The following is a 2,539-nucleotide window of genomic DNA, read 5'->3' as shown; positions in this document are numbered from 1 at the left end:
GCTCATGTTCTTGGAAGTTAGGGCAAAATGTATAACAGCAAGGTTGAGTTGAACCAGGACAGAGTTGTACAATCCCTACAGCAGGAAAAGTATGTGAAGCTGTACAATATTAAATCCCACTTGTTCTGTTGCCCTTTTCTTTCAATAAAATTTATTCATTTGTGAATGTTTCCAGAAAGCAGTGAGATGTTTAAACAGAAAACAGCAAAATCCTGAAACAAATGCACATGGCACAGGCTTAAGGTACCAAGCAACAAAATGAAAGTTTATTGGGCGAGAAAAGCGGAGTAACAAATTTCAGTGTTTTACCAATGTATAAAGGCAGCTTTTAATAAAGTACTAGGATTTTCCATAAATAAAGCAATGGCACATTATACTTTTGTTATAGTGATGATAGCCGCAAGTTACATTGTTGCATGAACAGTTGAAAAAATTGATGGGAGTGGGGATCATGGAATACCTGTCTATTAAGAATAATTTGAAAATTTCTTACAGAGAAAACACTATCTCCACACTAAACACACATACACAGTCAAACGTCAACAAAGGGCAAAAAACAATAATAGTAACATTAACAATTTATTGCAACTGATGCAGTAAAATAAAGTCAGACCTAGATTTTACACTATACCCATACACTTTTAACAGCTCTGCAGAACTTTATAAACAACAAAAGTGTGAATCTTTTCTCAAATTGGAAGTTATATCTTTTTAAGCTGTTTACGCAAGTCAATAATCTTGGAAATAGAACTTTATGAATATCTTAAAATACTCAACAATTATCTGTTGTTTGCAAAAATACAATTTTCTTAGTTGTCTCTCACATAAGGCAATTCAGCAAACAAAATCTTTAACTCTGACTTAGGATTCAAATCTAGCAGCTGTATTTTGATCACATACACATTTCAAAAGAAGAAAATGTTTCAACAGAAAAAGCACTCTTCCAAGCTGAACAGGACTAGAACATGAAAGGTTTAATCTACAACGTCCCTGTATATACAAATCATTCACAATTCTGTATAAAATAATCAGGGGGAAAAAACAAACCCTTGATTTTCTTTAAGATATTTTTAAAAAACATTCAAGTCAGCTATACTCAACTAAACAAGTAGCCTACAGAATTTGAACATTCCCTCTTTCTGCGAGGTATACATGTTTCCTATTTTTTGTTTAATGAGTATCATGAATCACTTGCACAAAGTGCATTCTTCAAAGACAGTCTAACCTGCTATAATGACCACACGTCCAAGTTAATTACCTGAACAAACGACCATTTTCCACTTCCCCCCCTTGTATTAAAAAAAAAAATACAATGACACTGTCCAAGAAGACTATCTAAGATGACTACTTTTCTCCTAGGCAATGAATGGTCATCTTGGACAGGTTCAACTGTATCTTTGAATTATAGAATACAAAATATTCCCCTCCAAAAATGTGTTTTATTTTCAAAGAGAAAGCTGGCCTTATTTAATAATAAACCAGGCTGTCTGATGCTTTAAACATGTCTTTTTTCCTTAAGGATTACCATCCATAAAGCTTTAGATTAAACCTCAAAAGATAAAAGGCATAAGCAGCATCTGTATAAGAATAACATACACTGAATTTGACAAGAGATATGGTAAAGTTCTATCACAGCAGTGGGTATCACCTCTCCTGGCCTCCCTGCACCATTTTCTTCTTTTTGCTGATCAGCTCAGCCAACAGCTTGAATCTTGCAACACAATCTTCCTACGAAATAGAAACAGAAAAAAGAAAAATGTCTCAAAGCATTATAATAGCAGAAAGCAATGCTTGTCAAACAATTAGTACAAACTGTATGCCACAAAAAAGTCTTATCTAAACTATTTCTCCACTTATAAATCTGACCAAATCATATACTTTCAAATCAGTAGCAAGAATTTGCTGCTAATGTTATGGACAGATGAGCATTTCATCATGGTGGTACGAATGAGATAAATCGATCCTAGACATATTCAAGATTGAACATAAAAAAAATAAATAAATGCTCTAGAAAAAGTGCAAACAGGTAATAATACCATGCATACATAAATGAAAAACAAAAAAATTACCCCCCCCCCTCCTCCCAACATACAGGTCACTATAAAGACACACTGTTCACAAATACATACTTTTGTTTTTCCGGGTATATGCTCCGAAACACGATCCCATCTCTTGTCTGTGCCTTTAGGATATTGCTTGAGAGCCCACTCAAAGATTGTCTGCTGATTCTGTGTCCAGGCAGCAGCATCCTCCGCCCCGTCAGGCACAGCCGCAGTTCGCGGTACTGACACTGTTTTGCTCTTCTCTGAACTCTCTCCTGTCTTTGGAACTTTTGTTGGCTGTTGGCGCCGTCTTACTTCCTGATTTGCTTTGTTGTCCACTTCAAACTCCCTGGTGCTATTATCTTGCTGTGAAATGATTTCATCCTTGATCAAACCAGAGCTGTCAGCATGATATCCTGAACCTGGGATTGAAAAATCAAAAGAAAATTAAAGTTATTGCAGCCTCCTGACTCTTGACTCATATAAAAAATTACAAC

At 35.4% G+C, this 2,539-nt stretch overlaps 1 protein-coding gene across 1 annotated transcript in view; it reads right to left on the bottom strand.

Moving 5' to 3' along the window:
- Positions 1-238: 238 nt before the first annotated feature.
- Positions 239-2,539, bottom strand: part of LOC101847762 (dnaJ homolog subfamily C member 1) — a 17,665-nt gene continuing 15,364 nt past the window's right edge. Inside the window, exons 10-11 of the mRNA XM_005108226.3 lie at positions 2,130-2,464; positions 239-1,728 (exon numbers count right to left, since the gene is read on the bottom strand). Of these exons, the coding sequence (XP_005108283.3) occupies positions 1,645-1,728; positions 2,130-2,464 (419 nt within the window). The 3' untranslated portion in view covers positions 239-1,644. The remainder of the gene's footprint in view (positions 1,729-2,129; positions 2,465-2,539) is intronic.

Source organism: Aplysia californica, unplaced genomic scaffold (assembly GCF_000002075.1).
Source record: "Aplysia californica isolate F4 #8 unplaced genomic scaffold, AplCal3.0 scaffold00669, whole genome shotgun sequence".
NCBI classification, from domain to species: domain Eukaryota; kingdom Metazoa; phylum Mollusca; class Gastropoda; order Aplysiida; family Aplysiidae; genus Aplysia; species Aplysia californica.
The sequence above is the reverse complement of the archived record's forward strand: the minus strand, read 5'-3'. Positions and strand labels throughout refer to the sequence as shown.